Source organism: Triturus cristatus, chromosome 7 (genome assembly GCF_964204655.1).
Source record: "Triturus cristatus chromosome 7, aTriCri1.1, whole genome shotgun sequence".
NCBI lineage: Eukaryota > Metazoa > Chordata > Amphibia > Caudata > Salamandridae > Triturus > Triturus cristatus.
In genome coordinates, this window is record NC_140590.1 from 540,580,958 (window position 1) to 540,597,420 (window position 16,463).

Below are 16,463 nucleotides of genomic sequence, written 5' to 3' on the forward strand. Positions count from 1 at the left end.
ACTGCTATGCGAAGCATGCTGTATTTTAGTATGCCCTTCAAGCCCCGCCCACTCTCCACCCAAATCTGTCATTGGCTTGTGTCATTGTCCTTCGTAAATGCTGGCTTCTGTTTTGTAAATAGGCTTGTTAGTCCCTCCTTAGTACTGCCCAGTGCGTAATTTGAGCCGGTGCTTTCCGGTGCTGAGCACCGCCACTTAATTGGTTTCCATTGCTCGGCACCGGCACCTAATTGTCAACACTACAATTAGAGCAGTCTGCCACAAGGTGGCGCTGCTTGATGAGCAGTATAACGGTTGTTTAGGAAAACAATATACATAACAAAATTGCTAATACCTGCCTCCCCAGCCATTCCTTTAGCTTTGGGGACCTGGAATAATCTGAACGAGTGCAAGAGAGATGGTTAGTAGTTGTTTTGGCAGCAATGACAAGGGTGATGGGTGGTGCAAGCTGCAGTGGCCTCCTGGTCAGAGCCCTGCCACTTAATATTTTACAAATTAAGCACTGGTACCGCCTTGTCTTCATTTGTAAACTCCCATGAGGACACCCCCTTTTACACGTGTTGTCGCTTGGTAGGCTTTAATTGCAGCCCCCGAGCACTATTTGATTTAATGGTTTCCGCATGCCTGCTGTTGCAGGCAGGACATGCTCTCTCACAACGCTGATAGTGGCGTCGGTGCCTTTGCTTTACTTGCCAAGCCAAAAGTGGCCGCGTGTTTTTACAAAAATATATATTGCCCCGTGCCGCACTTACACTTTAATGTCGGCGTTGCTCCTTTCCTTAAATGAGCTGAGTCTAAGGAAAGGGGGGTGTCCGCCATTAAAATAAAAGCGCGGCATGGGGCACTTTTACAAAAAAAAGCATTTGCTTGTCAATTTGACAAACAAATGCTTTTTTTTGTAAAAGCGCCCAATACCGCGCTTTCACTTTAATGGCGGCCACGCCCCTTTCTTTAGACATGGCTCGTCTAAAGAAAGCGGCGCAGATGATATTACGGTGTAAGTTTTTACAAACTAGAATTTGCAATGCAATAGGTGTTGCATTTACGAAACTCATGTAAATGCGAGACCTATTGCATTGGAAATGCGTGTCTAAGAGTAAGCTGTGGTCCGTAGGACCACTGCCTGCTCTTAAAAAATGTTGGAGACCACATTTGCAAATGGGTTTCCACCAACTTGAAGTTGGTGGTAAACTGCGAACGTTTTGCAACCGCATTCCGGTCGCAAAACATTTATACATCCCCTTGCAACTTGCTATAGGGAATGGAAGCCCTTAACATCCCCCTTACTAATATCACCTTGCAAATCCTATTTTGCAATTCGCTAATAGGTTACTCACTCGCAAAATAAGGTTAGTACATGTCAAAAGCCTTAGTATGTCAACGGCTGTTTAGCGGTCGCAAAAGGCCCGATTCTCCGTTTACTGCCGCTAAAACCTTTTATACATATGGCCCAATGTTACATGCATGGATCATTTGCACATACGCTGATTAAAGTAAAAAATGTGCAAGTTACAGGTGTTCAATATGTGTATTTAATGAAACATTTATCCTGAAAATAACGTTCAGTAGTAGAATTTCGTAATGAAGACGGGCCAAGACTATTTTTTTTTCCTCTTTTGATTTTTCTCTGGCCACTATATTAAAGAATGGGAGTTTAACAGTTCCAAACAGGTAGTGGGCGGGGCTGTGCTGCGCCTCACGTGCAGTGTGGAGAGGAATAAGGAGCTGCTGTGCACGAGGCCCCATCATTCCAGCGCAGCCGTGCCGCCCCACAGGTCTCAGAGCCCCGCAGCCCAGGATCGCCTTATACCCGGACCATGCACGCGCACCCAGACCTGCAGCGGGAGCGCGCCTCCGCCACCTTCAACCCAGAGCTTCTCACGCACATACTGGACGGGGGTGCAGAGCGGAGCCGACGGAGACGGGAGATTGGTAAGAGCCAGGGCATAGTCCTAGAAACATTATATGCGATTCACAATCTTTCAACGCGTGATTTCATGCAGACTTGCATAGAAGTAAACATGCTAAAGTTTTACTTTTTATAAATCACATGTAATTGTTACCCATTTCAAAGTGTGAGCTTTGACAATATTTTTTAACGGACACGTGGAACTCGGTAAGTACATGTTTGCTTTTTAGTGAGCAAACTAAATATGCTGGCTGTGTTTTTTAAACATTTCATTTGCTGTCAATGCACGTATGTTTCTTGGTGGTATTTTTTATCTATAAAGCACAAAAGTGCTTCACATTTGCAATTAGCAATAGAAGGGTTAATGGTGGGAAGTTCTCTGCGCCTCAAATAAGAAATTAAAACATAAACCCTTCTGGCCCATTCTCGCAAATAATACCATCCGGTGGGATGGAGGTTTACAAGCACCCTGAGGCCAGGTTAAACATGCAGTGTTTACAAATGCAAGCGCCTGCAGTACTGGGACACAAGGTGGTGTCTCTCAGCTTCGGGCTCAGGGGAACAGTGTCTCCTGTCTAAAACCACTAGGTCTCGCCTATGTGACAAATATTGGCTTTGTCAATGTCTTTTAGCCCATGACTAAAATGTAGTGGTGTGGTATAGAGTAGAGTGGTGTGGAGTGGAGAGGCGTAGAGTAGAGTTGAGTGGTGCAAGTTGGGGCAGTGTTGCGTAGCATACAGTAGAATGGCATACAACAGAGCAGCTTAGAATAGAGAGGAGTGGTATAGAGTAGAGTAGCATAGCATAGAGTGGAGTGACGAACAGTGGCATAGAGTAGAGTGGCATGGAGTGGAGTAGAGTAGAGTGCGTGGAGTGGAGTGGCATGAAGTGGAGTGGTGTAGAGTGGGATGGCGTATAGTACAGTGGATTGGCATAGAGTAGCATAGAGTAGAGTGGTGTAGAGTGGAATAAAGTAAAGTGGCAAAGAGTGGCGTGCAGTGGAATGGAATGGCATAGAGTAGAATGGCGTAGAGTGGAGTCGCATAGAGTGGCACTGTGCAGAGTAGAGTTGCGTAGAGTGGTGTGGTGTGGAGTAGAGTGGCATAGAGTAGCATGGAGTAGCGCAGAGTAAAGTGGAGTGGCACAGAGTGCAGTGGCGTTGAGTGGAGTGCCAAAGTATAGAATGGCATAGAGTAAAGTTGCAAAGGGTGAAGTGGAGTAGAGTGCATAGAGAGAAGGGGCGTAAAGTGGATTGGCGTTGAGTAGCCTGGAGTAGAGTAGAATGAACTGGCATGAAGTGGCGCAGAGTGGCATACAGTAGAGTGGTGTAAAGAAGAGGGAAGTGGTATAGAGTGTAATGGAGCGGCATATAGTACAATGGGGTAGATGGAGTGGAATGGCACAGAGTAGAGTGGCATAGAGTAGGTTGGCATAGAGTGCCATAGAGTGACTTTGCGTAGACTGGAGTGGGGTGGCATACAGAAGAGTGGTGTAGAGTGGAGTGGCATACAATACAGTGGCCTACAGTCGAGCGGCACAAAGTAGACAGGAGTGGCATACTATAGAGTAGTATAGTGTAGAGGGGCTTTATATAAAGTGGCATAGAGTGAAGTGGCGTACAGTAGAGTGACGTAGAGTAAAGTGGCGAAGAGTAGAGTGGAGTGGCATACAGTGGTGTAAAGCGGCATGGATTGAAGGAGAGTGCCAGAGAGTAAAGTGGTTTAGAGTGCAAAACAGTGGAGTGGAGTAAACTAGCTTAGAGAGGCTTAGAGAGGAAAGGAATGATATAGAGAGGAGTGGCGTAGAGGAAAGTGGCGTAGAGTGCCACAGAGTGGCATTGAGCGGAGTGGCGTAGAGTAGGGTGGCGCGGAGTAGACTGGAGTGCTGTAGGGTACAGTGGCATAGAGAACAGTGGAGTGCCACAGAGTAGAGTGGCGCAGAGTGGGGTAGAGTGGAGTGCAGCGGGGTAGAGTGAAGTGGGGTAAAGTGGCATAGAGTGGAATAGTGCCAAGTGGAGAGGAATGGAATAGAGTGGCATCGAGGTGAGTGGCATATAGTAAGTGGCATGGAGAGGTGCGGCTTGGAGTGGTGAGGCATAGACGGGAGTGACGTCGGGTAGAGCAGAGTGGCAAAGACTGGAGTGGCACAGAGTGCCGTAGAGTGCCCTTGTATGGAGTGGTGTAGACCGGCGTAGTTATATTTACCTGCCTTGTCTAACATCATAATTCCCGAACATTATAGGCAATTCCGCTCATCGGTGCCGCCGAGAAAAGCCATGTAATGCACCCCCTGGTGTAACCACAAGATGTACAAGCATATTTAGGCCTCCTGTCATTCCAGAGCCTTCCTGCCTTAGTAGCTTGCTGTGCTCCCCATCACAGCTGCTCCAGCCCTCATTGACCACTCGGACGCTGCGCTGAAGTCAATGCAGTTCTAACAGTCACGGCCACTTACCTGCTTCACCCTCAGCATGCAGGTGGTTAAAATGCGTGACTAATGCATTTTAATTCGTTGTTGCAGACCTCCATACTATAATGTGTTAGTCTAATGCCTGATGCATGCTACTTGGTAGGCTGCAAGCCTTTCTATACTTCATCTGGATGGTGGTAATGCCCTACTGCATGGCCTCCCAAACTCCATACTGGCACCATTTAGAGGCATCCTACACTCCGCAGCATGTCTCATTCAGGGCCTGAAGAAATATGATCATATCACCTCCATCCTGATGGAACTTCTTTGGCCATCTTCTTCAAAACGAATTGCATCATTTACAATGCCATCATGGCCAGACCTGACCATAGCCAGGACACCATCAGACTGCAGACTAAGAAGCTCAAAAATAAAAATCAAGACAGAAGCTTTATCCATTTATGTACCAGGATCTGAAATAACATCCTCCTATCCATCAGGACCAACCCAATGTTTCTCCAATTTAGGAAAGAGTTTAAGACTCACATCTTTAAAAAAAACACTACATCACAATCCATTAACCATCTACAACCCAGTTTATTATTTTATTACTCTTTGACTCTTTGCAACAGAAATACCATATACATGCATACATACATATACACATACAAACATACATACATGTTCAGTGTCAGCTAGCGTTTGTTTCTTAAATAGCTTTTATTGAACAGTCTGATACCAGGCATGTACATGTCTGGGAATTATCAGAGTTCATTTGACCTCCCATGGCATACCTTTCCACATCCAAGTACCACCAACAATTTTATTCATCAAACAGTGCTGAATGTATTTGAAAATGAACACATCTTTGATGCCCCCTATTTAAATCGGCCTCCTCTGATGAAGGTGCAAGTAATAGATAAAACCCAGAGTAAGCTAAACGTGGTAAGTCTCTGCCCAAATTTCAAACAGTGCCGAAAGTATTACCAAAACAAAAATGTTTTAACAACCCCCCTTTATCTTTGCCTTTTTCCCCATTGAATCTGTATGAAACATGGAATATGTGCACTGGGTGTAATTTGCTAACTGCCTGCCACATTTGATGCAGGTTCATCCAACAGTGCTAACATTACACTGTCCTGTCACCCACTTCCCAATAGCGTATCTTGTACTGAGACCACTCCCCATAAAGCATGTTCTGTGTGTTCCGTGTTCTTCACCCCCCCCTTCTAAGATGTCTCTTTGTCTGATACAAACTTCATACACCTTATGTACCTCTGCCTCATACTTCACCTTAGTTTACCTCTAGTGTAGGGCTGCCTCATTCCTATCCCAGAGGTTCTTCTGCATAAAGCCTCCCCAGTAGTGTACCTTTTCCTCATGCCTATCCCATGATATACTCCCTCACCTTTCTTTCTTTTGCCCTTACAGAAAACTTTGTTCTAAATGATCCTGATTTCCAGCATGAGGATGCCAACTTTCTGTCCCGCAGTGAGCGCTATGAGTTGGCTATCAAGAAGAGCTCTAAGATGTTCCAGAAGATGAGGGAGTATGGCATTTCTGACCCTGACGAGATATACTTGTTTGAAAGGTAACTACAGTGTGGAGCTATACCAACTGACCAGGCAAATGGGTACACTTGATGGAAGCAGTTCAGCTTTAAACTTTCTGTTTAGCTATATTCTCTATGTAGATGCCCCAAGACCATGAGAAACTGGCTCACTTGGAAAACCACCTGACCTGTCCATGACTGTTCTGGCTATTCCGAGGTGCACGTCTGATATCTCTCCTGATTGTATCCCGCTTCTACCAGTCTGGCAAATCATTTTGTTTCCCTAGAAGCAATTTTGCCACTGCTGTGGGTTGTCAAAACAAAGGGAAATGTTTGGACAATTTCCTATCTATTTGTTATATATGTTTTGTATTCCCTAATTTATCTTCTTACGTGTTCCATGCCTTGTGTTACAAACAGTGACTTCTGTCCCTGACTAGAGTTTCTCTTTGCCTGTTTTTAGGTTTCGCTTGCACAGCGCTTGTGCTGTGCTTACAAAGTCTTTTGTTATTAAAAATAAATCGTAAAAGGGGCTTAGACCCCGCCCCCAGCCCAGCCATTACTTACCATTCGCAGGATTCGCCAGTCACTCTGCTTTTCTAGCTTCTCACTGGTCAGCAACAGCTCCTCCCGTCATCAGTTTGCATTTCCACTCGTCTTTCATCAGTTTCGGCTGTTCCCCGGAGCTTAGACCAAGTACCCTTTCTAGTTGGCATTCAGTGGCTTGGAGCCAGTGTCTTGCCACTGACAGTGCATTTCCAAGGTATTTTATTCCCCATCTTTGCACTCCATACACATGCATGTGTTCTGCTTGTGCTCCCTATCACATTCCCTCTCTAGCTGTTGTTTCCCACAATCCCTTGTATTTGTATATTTCAATACCCCTTGTATATCCCATTGTTCGCTCTTTTTGTTAAATTAATTACATTTTTGCTATTTAAGATAGCACAAACTATCTGAGAGCTTTACATGTGCACCAGTTGCATTACTAATTCCCAGGCACAGAGAGATTAATTCATTTGCCAAGAATTACAGGATTTTGAGTCTCCCGTCGCGACTCGAGCCTGGTTTCCCAGCTTGACGATCAGCCACTCTAGTCCTTACACCACATCATCTCCCCTCTCCATGGACACTAAGCTCACCATCTAAGATGGCTGACACTCCTTTGGAATGCACAATTAAGAAGCATTTCAATTAAGCGTTCCAAAACACTGCCAGCCATCTTGTACGTTGCTCTGTGACTGCATTTCTATAGAAGGGATTTTTCCACAGCAACAGCCCCCCCCCGCTCTCCTCCCTCAACTAGTTGCCCAGCTTTAAAATTAAGGTGTTGGGGGCGTGGCCAAGATGGCGGGCTGAACGGACGTGCAGCCTCTGAGCTCCCGCCAGCGGCCTGTTATAGCATCAGCCCCTGGGCCGCATTAGCGATCACCGACCGCCGCTGGGGGGCCGTCGGAGTGCCGCAACAGACAGGAGGCAGACCGGAGTGGCGGTGGGACCAGGGGGAGCTTCCCTCCCGAGTTACCTGGAGGAGCGGCCCTGATACGCGGCACCGGATCGGGCGTCCAGCGAGGCCTAGTCTGCAGGGGCCTGGAGTGATGGTGGCGGCAACAGCGGTCTAACGGGAGCGGCGGCCGCAGACGAACTCAGCGTCCCCCGATGCTCGGTGGTGATCGTCGGGGGCTGGAGGCTCTGGAGCGGTGGCACCGAGAAGACCCGGGACAATGAGCGGGAGTTAGGAGGCTGACAGACGCCGTGTAGACCTCGTGGCTGCAGAGGCAGGGCCTGAAGCGAGGTGGGTGTCCCGAGCTGTGAAGGCCCTTGCCGCGACTCACCTGAGGGGGCCCAGCCTTAGCGATTGGAGGGCCCGGGGCCCCAGCAGGGTTGCGTGTCGACGTTGGTGAGCCTGCAGCCAGAGCGGCGACGACCGCGTCCCTCAGTCAGAGGGGAGGACACCTGGTGCCGCCCGACTGTGCTGAGGACCGGGCGAAACAGTCTGCAGCAGGCCTGGATCCCCGGCCTTTCATCGGAGCGAGCAGCCTAGCCGGCGGATCTGGGGGCAAGTCTGACGCCTCTCACCGGCGGAGAGCAGAGCCACGGAGCAGCGAGGGCGGCCGCGTCGCCAGAGCGGCGGAGACGGACATACGACAGGCCGGAGGAGGCCTGCTGACCAGGTTAGTGGGGCGCCACCTGGGACTTCCTTGAGGGTCGGCCGGCCGCCCTCGGCTCGGTGGGGAGAGGCGACTGCAGAGGTGGAGGTGGCTGACGCCTTCATCGTTGGAGGAAGTGACCGCCATCTCAGAGACTGGCTAGCGGGCTAAAGCTGCTGGAGGAAGGGACTTCTTGACCTGTGGAGGGAACTGGAGGCCCGAGGGAGGCCGGAAGTTTGCTACGGGGCTAAACAGGTTGGGACTCGTTGATGAGCCTGGGTCCCCGTGGTTGTCCCGGCGCCGGGCCGTCACATCTCGGACCCTAGCAAGTGGCGAGCAGCGTCCGTAGGCACCCCATGCTGGTTACCACAAGGAGCGACTGGACGACGCTCCTGTGTGGCTTTTGGGAGATACCACCCGCATTGATACTGGGACATTGGTTGAAGAGGGGGGTGTCGGACTGAGGGCCCGGGGAGATCATCCCGCGGCCGGTTCCCGGGGCATCAGCGGGGCACTGCCAAGCCTTAACGAAGTGGAGGCGGTGGGTGCGCTGCTGTTCGAGGGGGGTTTCCCTGCCCTGGTCCTCGGTGCCGTTTGAACTGGAGAAGGGCCGGTGGTCCAGAGGCGCCGGAAGACGGGGGTGGTGGTGCTGATTGAGACCGACGGGCTGCCGGCGTTGGACAGCTGCCAAGCGGGGTCGCGTCTCTCCTTGGGCGAGCAAAGACAAGACATTGAAGGAACTGTTCGCAAAGGCACAGGTTGGGCCCACGCCGGACGCCATGGCGGCGAGTGTGTCCTGTCCCCAGCCCGCGCAGACAGATGGAGCTGAACAGATCACCAAGTCCTTTTTAGAATCCATGTTCACTGCCTTGAGAGCAGACATTCAAAACCTTCAAAAGGAATTCACGGCGGAGCTTAAAGAAGTTCGCTGGGATGTGGACGGCATCGGGGAAAGAGTCGCCGCGCTAGAAGACAAAAGTGATGGGCGTGACCCGGAGCTGGCGGCGTTGCAACAAGAGATCATTCGGATGCATTATCAGCAAGATGACCTCCAGACGCACGTAGAAAACCTGGAAAATCGGTCTCGGCGCCATGACATACGAATCCACGGAGTGCGGATAGCCGAAGACTCGAAAGACCTGTTTAGCTTCACGAAAGATTATCGCACTAAAGAGGACATACTTAGTAAAGCTCGTCAAAAACATCCGGTGGTGTTTTGTGACCATGCGCCGGTCCTTTACCAGGATCTCTCGGCCCTCACGCTCCATAAACGTAGACTCTTCAAGCCAATCACAACGCATCTTCAGCAGCGCAACATTCAGTATAGCTGGGGGCATCCCTTTCGCCTGGTGTTCCGCATTGATAACACACTATACCAATTGCACTCTTTGTCAGAGGCAACTAAGCTGTTGGGGGTGGAGCTACCGGCGGAGGACAGCGAAGGTGATGGGCCCCCGGTGGACGCAAAGGATGCCAAGCCTGGGTGGCGCCAACAGGGCCGTCGTAGGCGTGCTAAGAAACATCCAGTGGCGGAGATCCTCAGGGGCCAGCAAGCAGCTTTAGAGACTGTCTCCGCGGGACTGAACAACTCCTCACCCGGCTGAGTTAAGCGACACTGGCAGCCGACTTCATTCCTTGGTTTCTGTGCAGGTCGTCGGCGGGAGGGGGGCCTTCCCATTGTGGTGCCTTATTCCACGTTGCTGACTTACCATTTACCGGAAGGTGGAGGACACTTGTTCTGGACTTTTCTTGTTCAAATGTTGGGATGTTTGGGTAGGGTTTGGGGTAACGGGTTGGGGGAGGGCATGGGGTTCCATGTCCATCATTGGGTGGGGTTGCAACAGACACACTGGCGCGGGGAGTACACACCGCGCGTCCATGGCATGTTCCCCTTTCATGTGATGCGCTGCTTACCTTGCGTTCCATGGGTTTTCTGGATAACGTGAATGGCCCCTCACACGCTTAAAGTATTAACTCTCAGTGTTCGGGGTCTTAACAACCCAGTTAAGCGCAGAGCCATACTGTCCTGCTTAGAGAACACGCAGGCCGATATCTGTCTCTTCCAAGAGACCCACCTCCTGACTCAGGACTGTCACCGGCTCCGATCCCAAAAGTTTCCGACACAGCTCTTTTCTTCTGGTCCCACCAAGGCTGCGGGGGTGGCGATCTTGGTGGCCCAGCAGTTCAGGGGGGAAGTTCTGCAGAAAGAGGTGGAAATTAGAGGTCGGTCATTAGTTTACAGGTTTGCTCTGGGTTCCTTGACCTTCACCATTGGCTCTCTCTACGCCCCTAGTAAGGGTCAAGAGCACTTTTTGCAGTCCGCTCTCACAGAAGTCACGGCCACAAGCGATCGCAATATTCTCCTGGGGGGGGATTTGAATCTTGTTTTTGATAACATACAAGACAGATCTTGCCAGCACACACATCAGACTGGCGTGCTCTCGGCAGCAGGACTTGACCGCCTACAGGATCTGGGGTTGTGCGATTTGTGGCGTAGCTTCCATCCTCAGAGCCGGGAATTCTCTTATTATTCTCATGCACATAAGACATATGCTCGGCTGGATTACCTCTTAGCCTCTTCCTCGGTCATGGCAATGGCATCAGAGGCTGAGCTAGGAGTGACTTCCCTTTCCGACCATGCTTACTACTTTGACTCTGCCACCGGTGGTGCGGCCGGACAGGGTATGGCACCTCAGGGACACTCTGTTACACCGGGAAGATGTGATAGTGCAGATCCGAAGATCTATCACTGATTTTCTTTCGCACAGCGCCAATACTGACACAACCTTAGCGACACAGTGGGTGGCGCTGAAGGCAGTCCTCAGGGGAGAGTTTATTGCTATCTCGGCCGCTGACAATTTAGAGCGTGGACTTAAGCGGGAGGAGCTTACACAAAAAACTAAGGAATTGGAGCAAATACATCAGAGGACGGGCACCCCCAAAGTATGGCGCCAGCTCAAAGCAGTACGACAGCAACTGGCGGCTCTTGATCAAGATAGAGCAGAGTACGCTGCCCTGCGATTAAAGCATGCCTATTACACTGGGGGGGATAGATGCGGGCGCCTTCTCGCCCATAAACTCCGGGAGGTCCGGAAACATCAGGGGGTCTGCGAGATCTGTAAAGAGGATGGTACGAGAGTTACAGAGGACAGGGACATAGCCGAGGCATTCCGTGAATATTACGCTAACCTGTATGCCAGCTCCCAATAGACCGCCGACAATGGGGCGGCTTTTCTAGACTCGGTCACGTCACGTCACGTCCAGAGGAGGTGATTGCTGCTATCTCCCGGTTGAAATTGGCGAAAGCCCCTGGGCCGGATGGCTTCACCGCCATCTTTTATAAGAAGTTTTGTACCCTGCTGGCGCCCCTTCTCACCCAGCTATTCAATTCCTTCTCAGCCGCGGGAGCGATTCCCCCAGACCTTTTGGGGGCTCTCATAGCAGTTATCCCCAAGCCGGGGAAAGATCAGACTCGCTGTGGGGCGTACCGTCCCATCTCGCTGTTGAACGTCGATCTTAAGCTTTATTCGGGAATATTGCCAAGCATCCTATATGCCAGGTCTTATTGATCCGGATCAGGCGGGGTTCATCCCAATAGCGCCAAGCCCCTGACAACACGAAACGTGTCCTGCATCTGGTTGAAAAAGCCTCCCGTACGACGGGAGAATACATGCTGCTCACGATCGATGCTGAAAAGGCGTTTGATCGCGTCCATTGGCCCTATTTAGAGAAGGTGTTGCTACGGATGGGTCTGGGAGAGAAATTTCGCACCCATATTTTTAACTGCTACAAATTTCCGTCGGCGTCGGTTCGGGTAAATGGCCACACATCCTCTAGCTTCCCTATAGCGCGGGACACGAGGCAGGGGTGTCCGTTATCCCCTCTGCTTTTTGCCGCCTATATGGAACCCCTTGCCCAGAAGCTTAGGCAAAATCCAGAGGTTTCAGGAATTAAGTTCGGGGGATATGTTCATACCATCAGCCTCTACACGGATGATGTGCTGCTATCTCTATCTAACCCGCGGGAGGCACTGCCGGCCTGCATGGCGGACCTGGACACCATCGCACGGGTGGCGGGGTTCAAGGTGAATGCCGACAAGTCGTTAGCCCTTAGTCTCTCCCTGTCTCCACCCACCCGGGAGTACTTGCAGAGCTCACTCCCCTTTCAGTGGGCGGAGGATTCGGTTCCATACTTGGGGATTCAGTTGGCCTCTACACTTCCGCGGGTGGTGGCCCTGAATTATGCAGCCTTGCGTCGGAAGATCCGCAAGGAGCTAGGGCAGTGGAAGTATTATCCTCTTTCGTGGCTGGTCAAGATTGCGGCAGTTAAGATGACCATACTGCCACAGATTCTATATCTATTCCGCACCATTCCCCTACATCCGCCTACCGGATGGCTACAGCAGACACAATCAGAACTGGCCCAGTTTATTTGGAACGGGCGGAAGCCGCGAATGAAGAGGTTGTTGTCCACTCTCTCACATGAAAACGGGGGGCTCGGGATTCCTGATCTTCAGCTCTACTTCCAGGCTGCACAACTACGCCACCTGGTGGAGTGGAGTCGCTGGGAGTCGGAGAAACATTGGCTGTTTCAGGACCAAGCGGTAGCAGCCTGACCTCTGCAGGAAATCCCCTTTCTGCGTAAACAGCATAGGCCTCCTAATCTCTATGCCTCCTACATCACCCGCGTCCCTCTAGAGATATGGGATCGCACTAACGTCTCTCATGACTTCACTACCTTTCCCTCTCCGCTTACTCCCCTGTTCGACAATCCGGAGTTCGCCCCCGGGATGAATTTGGTAGCCTTTAGTGGGTGGAAGCCGGCTGGCTGCTGTTTCCTCTATCATATGTATGATGCCGATGGTGTGCGCCCGTTTCAGCAATTCAGGCAGGAATACGGGTTGCCGGAAACGGAACGGCTCCGGTATTTCCAGGTTCGGCACTGGGCGCTCGACGGGCAGGTTCGCCCATTTGCAGATCGAAGGCTTTCCCAGTATGAGCGATGGTTAGTAACGCGCAAACAGACAAACAGCTAATCTCCGATCTGTATAGAATGATGCAAGTTCAATTCGCCCACACTTACAACCCGGGTAAGACGCGATGGGAGAGGGAGTTGGGTAGGACTCTGACTCACAAGGAGTGGGAGGGAATATATTATAGGGCCTGACATTCAGCGTACCACATGGGACTCACCGACACATTCACAAAGGTTGCGACATATTGGTACTACACTCCGGAACGCTTATACGCTATGGACCAGACGAGGGACGCAAATTGTTGGAGGGGCTGTGGGCAGATAGGCACCTTGACCCATTTACTCTGGGAGTGTGAGTATGTCCAGCCATTCTGGTCCCAGGTGCTCGATGAGGTGGACAAGCACTTTAATACTGTGATACCGCGCTTCCCGGCGTACACACTGTTGGGCCTCCCAGATCCCCTGACCAACCCGCTTAAATCGCGCAGGGGGCGGCAGATAGCCATAGCGCTAGGCTCAGTGAGACATAACATACTTATTCATTGGCGCACTCCCAACACTCCAACTTTCACGGGATGGTTATACCGGTTGTGGCATGCCCTAGGCATGGAAAAGCTCACGCTAACGCTGGCGGGGGAGGGGTCCAAATATGGGGAGCTGTGGAAACCCTTTTTGGCGTTGTTGTCCTCTGAATTTCAGGAGGTCACTTGTCCCCGCTATCTACACTTGCTGCGTTTATCCGAAGAGCAGAAGGAAGAGTAGGGATCAAGACCTGCAGAGGCAGCGGGGGGGAGAGGCAGATGGATGTGGAACGTGGGGAGGGGTTGGGTAGGGAGTGAGGGGGAGGTTTTAGATTTTTTTTGTTCGACGGCACCTTACTGGAACTCCCTATGGCATCTCCGGGGTGGGCAAAGTCTGGCTTGGATTTTAAGCATAGGGGTAAGGGGCCCGCCCACTCTTTTTAGACACGCAAGGTGTTGATAATTTCCTTTGTTGGTGTTTCCCTGTGTGTTTTGAAATGTCAATAAAAGATTTAAACCATAAAATTAAGGTGTTAAAAGGAAAAGCGACAGCTTAAGTGTCAGAATCACATTTGCGCTGACAGATGCATTTTTTAACTTTTCATATTGATGCAGAAAACGATTCCCACAAATAATAAAGAACTTAATAGATGTAGTTCGCTATACATTCTGCGCTCATCTGCTTGACAAACAATTTTCCCTAATTAATAGGAGTCAGTGTTGAGAGGAGAGGATGTGGTACAACGGGCAGAGATGCTGACTTCAGAGCTGGGGAACCAAGTTCGAGTCTCAATGTCAGCAAAATATCCTGTGATTCTGTTCAATCGCTTAATTTCCTCATGCTTGCAAACAAAAAATAAATGTGTGCACGGAAAGTGCTTGAATACCTTTGAGTCGCGTTCACGCTATATAAAACTGCTCCCGTGTTTTTTGATTATGACTTTTGACAGTTTGCTTCTAGGATTTACTATGACTGCCCTTCCTTCCTTCCTGTTGTAAAAGCACCAACATGTGGAAAGGAGGATGATATTAAGGAATGGGGAGGTCAAAGGAGAAGGGTAGCAGTGCAAATTCTCCCTTCTCCACTCTTTGCTTACCCTCTCAACCTGGCCTCACCCCCCAACCCAACCCATTACCACCCCCTCCACGCCTCTTTGGAATCTCACCCAGACGACATTTCACTTAATCTACTCCATCTCAAGGATGAAATACAAAGACTTACATCCATCACCACAGAGTTGTTGCTCAATCAAAGGCCTAACAGAGTCCTGAGGAATCAGATTGGTTCCCAAATGGTCTCGCTGCCTGCCCACAACCATCACACTCCTCATTTTAGTTGGAAAACCACACCTGTCCCTAGTTCCCCCTCTCGACCCAGGAGATTGACTGATTGCTTATCAGACAGTGACATCCATGCCCTCCTCCTTACTTAGACCCCCACAAAGCTAAACCATTCAGGTTAATCCTTACAGACAACCTAGTTACAACCCTAGAGGAGAAGACAATGCCAATCTCAAGTGTATCAACCTCACTCGATCTGTCACTTTTTACTCCAATACCCACCTGAAATGCATGCTCATCAATTGCAGTCATGTGCCTGATATTTAAGACCTCATCCTCACACATGAGTTTGATCTCGTTATCCATACAGAAACCTGGCTAAACAATTCAACTGCTCCTATTCTAGACTTACTGGTCCCCTTAGTCACAGCATCATCAGACTAGATAGAGCTAACCGACCCAGTGGGGGAGTAACCTGCATCTATCGTAACACTCTCTCTGTGAATCGGTCAGAAACTGCAGCTCCTCCCACTGGCGAATATCTTTGCATCAATATAGCTAGCAATGATAGATTTATTTGCAAACTTCACTTGATCTACCACCCTCCTGGAGACAACCTATCTTTCATTGAATAAGTCATAGAAATAATTTCAACCAGTGCTAATTCTCAAGCTACCCAGATCTTCCTTGGGGACTTCAACCTTCATTGGAATTACCTGAATGACCATGCAGAGAACACCTTTATATCCTTTCTATCAGACCTAGAATTGACCCAAATTTGTGACAGTCCTACTCACAACATGGGAGAGACCTTAGACTTAATAATTGCCAAAACTGACATCACACTGTAGTCTTTTGTGCCTTGCGAATGGACAGACCACTAGCGTGTCACCTTCCTCATCAATGTGGTTGTGATTCCTAAAGTAGCTCAACTAAAGAAACCAACACAATGGAAAAGAAGTTTGAAGAACTTCAACCTTTTTTTATTGTTATGCAAATAGGTATAACAGCATAATCCACAGTTACATAGCCATTGCATAATATAACAGAAACAACTTACAGAAATAGAACAGGTGGGAGCGAGAGTCTCAGTGTCCTTTGTTGTCGATTCCAGCCATCTTCCTGCTTACAGAGTGACAGGGGTATAGCACAACACAGTTATATGCATATGCATTGTATCCAACATTTAGCAGCATCTTATGCAATCCCTAGTAGTGGGACAGCATCCTAAACTTTCCTAACAAGCCCTCTGGGCAGTGGTAGCAGTATCCTAGATTGCCTAATTAGCTACTCGTTGGTTGAGATTATTGGGTGGGTAGATCCACGAGGGGTGTTATCAGGGTTAGGTTGGTTGTCTCCTCCTGCCTGAGCCACTCTGTAAATGGGGACAAGGTGGGTCTGGAGGCGAGGGACATAAGTTCAGAGTAAAAGGATAATTGTTCCTGGGAGAATGTGATCATTTTGATCCAAGAGTCTATGGATGGACCTGTACTTCTCCCCCAGTGTATTGCTAGTTTGTGTTTGGCCAGCAGTTTACGCATCAAAATTAGCCGCCGATCTACGGAGGGGGCCTCCCTGACATATTCCATTAAGCATACCAGCGGTGTGCAGTTCTACCCCTGTGATATCTCGCATTTTAGTAAAAACTTTGTCCCAGTAGTCTGCTA

The 16,463-nt window shown here is 49.7% G+C and overlaps 1 protein-coding gene across 1 annotated transcript in view; it reads left to right on the forward strand.

Annotated features, from left to right (window-relative positions):
• The first annotated feature begins 1,765 nt into the window (after window positions 1–1,765).
• LOC146810055 (peroxisomal acyl-coenzyme A oxidase 1-like) overlaps window positions 1,766–16,463 on the forward strand; it is a 350,345-nt gene continuing 335,647 nt past the window's right edge. The window contains exons 1-2 of the mRNA XM_085616950.1: window positions 1,766–1,932; window positions 5,750–5,909. Coding sequence (XP_085473076.1) covers window positions 1,818–1,932; window positions 5,750–5,909 — 275 coding nt within the window. The 5' untranslated portion in view covers window positions 1,766–1,817. The remainder of the gene's footprint in view (window positions 1,933–5,749; window positions 5,910–16,463) is intronic.